Genomic DNA, 1395 nt, shown 5'->3' with positions numbered 1-1395 from the left:
GAGGGGAGGGGAGGTGCTGGGAGGGCGGGTGAGGGCCATGGGAGCGGCGGCAGGCGAGCACGCCCCGGTGGCAGCACTGCCTGCCCCCACCACAAACACACACACAGCCCCGTGTGCATCTGCCCCAGGGGTTCCTCCCATCCCGGCCTAGACACAACCATGCACACTCACACCCTCTCCACCCAAGGCTACCCACCACCACCACCACCACCCACCCTTGGGAATCATGGGCTTGATGTAGCGGCCTCGGTCGTCGGAAAAGATCATGGTCTTGGCGCGCCCGGTGCGCCCCTGTGCCCGCTGCTGCTGCTGCGCAAACATGAGGATGGATGGATCCAGGATCACGCCCTCGCTCTCAAACATAAACTGCTCCGGGATCTGGTCGTTCTGCTGCTCCTGCTCCTCGTCCTGCGGGCAGGGCGGGGCGGGGCGGGGCCGCGGGAGGGTGGAGGAAGAGCGGGCGGGAGGGGCAGGGCGGGGCAGGGCAGCGTGTGGGGCCCGCGAGCAGGGCGGCGCCTCCCCGGATTTGTTTGCATCTCCCCGGCAGCCCCCGCCCCCACCTGCTCCTCGCTCTCGTCCTGCTCCTGCTCATCCTCGTCCTGCTGCTGCTCGTCCTGGGGCGGCGGCGGCGGCGGCGGCGGCGGCTGCTCCTGCAGCAGGCGGCGGGCGAGGAGGCCGGCGCTCAGCGCGCAGCGCCCCGCGGCCCGGCCTCCCACCCTCTACATCGGGCCCATGCTGGCAGCAGCAGGGCGCAGTACGGGGCCCTGCCGCTGCCGCCGCAGGAGGTGCAGCACGCATCCCCGCCATCACGACCACCCCACCCCACCCGCACGCACGGGCCTCGCCGCCGCCACCGGCACCTTCCCCAGCCAGCCTCCCCCCACGCCGCCCCCCCACTCACATCCTCTGGCGGCGGCATGTCCATGATGGTGGACCGCGGCAGGATGACCAGCTGCACCGCCTTCTGCAGGTCCTCGGGCTCCACCTTGTCCCGCCCCTCCAGCGCCGCGCTGGCCTTGGCCACCCGCACCCCAAACAGCTCCGCGCGGTGGCCCTGCACGCCGCCGCGCCGCGCCTCCTCAACCAGGTACCGCACCTGGCGCTCGCCGATGGACACCTCCTCCAGATACTCCCGCGCAAACACAATCTGGGGAGCGGGGGGCGGGGAGGGCGGGAAAGGGGGTGAGGCGGGGCGGGGGTGAGTCGAGGGAAGCTGGTGAAGGGGAGGATGGACTGGCAGGACAGCGAGTGGTCATCGGATGGCGAGAGCGGCAGCAGCTCCAGCACCAGCAATAACTAGTGGCCGGTGCCCTTCCGCCGCGAGTGGCTGCTGGAGGTGCACGGCATTGGCAGCCAGCGGGGTGGCCCCGCATGCGGCCATGACATTGCCACACG

General features: G+C 71.5%; 1 protein-coding gene across 1 annotated transcript in view; it reads right to left on the bottom strand.

Annotated features, from left to right (window-relative positions):
• Nucleotides 1–588: 588 nt before the first annotated feature.
• Nucleotides 589–1395, bottom strand: part of CHLNCDRAFT_57315 (hypothetical protein) — a gene marked incomplete at both ends in the record, with an annotated part of 2180 nt that continues 1373 nt past the window's right edge. The window contains 2 exons of the mRNA XM_005849597.1: nucleotides 589–650; nucleotides 898–1147. Coding sequence (XP_005849659.1) covers nucleotides 589–650; nucleotides 898–1147 — 312 coding nt within the window. The remainder of the gene's footprint in view (nucleotides 651–897; nucleotides 1148–1395) is intronic.

This window comes from Chlorella variabilis, assembly GCF_000147415.1.
Source record: "Chlorella variabilis unplaced genomic scaffold CHLNCscaffold_5, whole genome shotgun sequence".
Taxonomy (NCBI): Eukaryota; Viridiplantae; Chlorophyta; class Trebouxiophyceae; order Chlorellales; family Chlorellaceae; genus Chlorella; species Chlorella variabilis.
The sequence above is the reverse complement of the archived record's forward strand: the minus strand, read 5'-3'. Positions and strand labels throughout refer to the sequence as shown.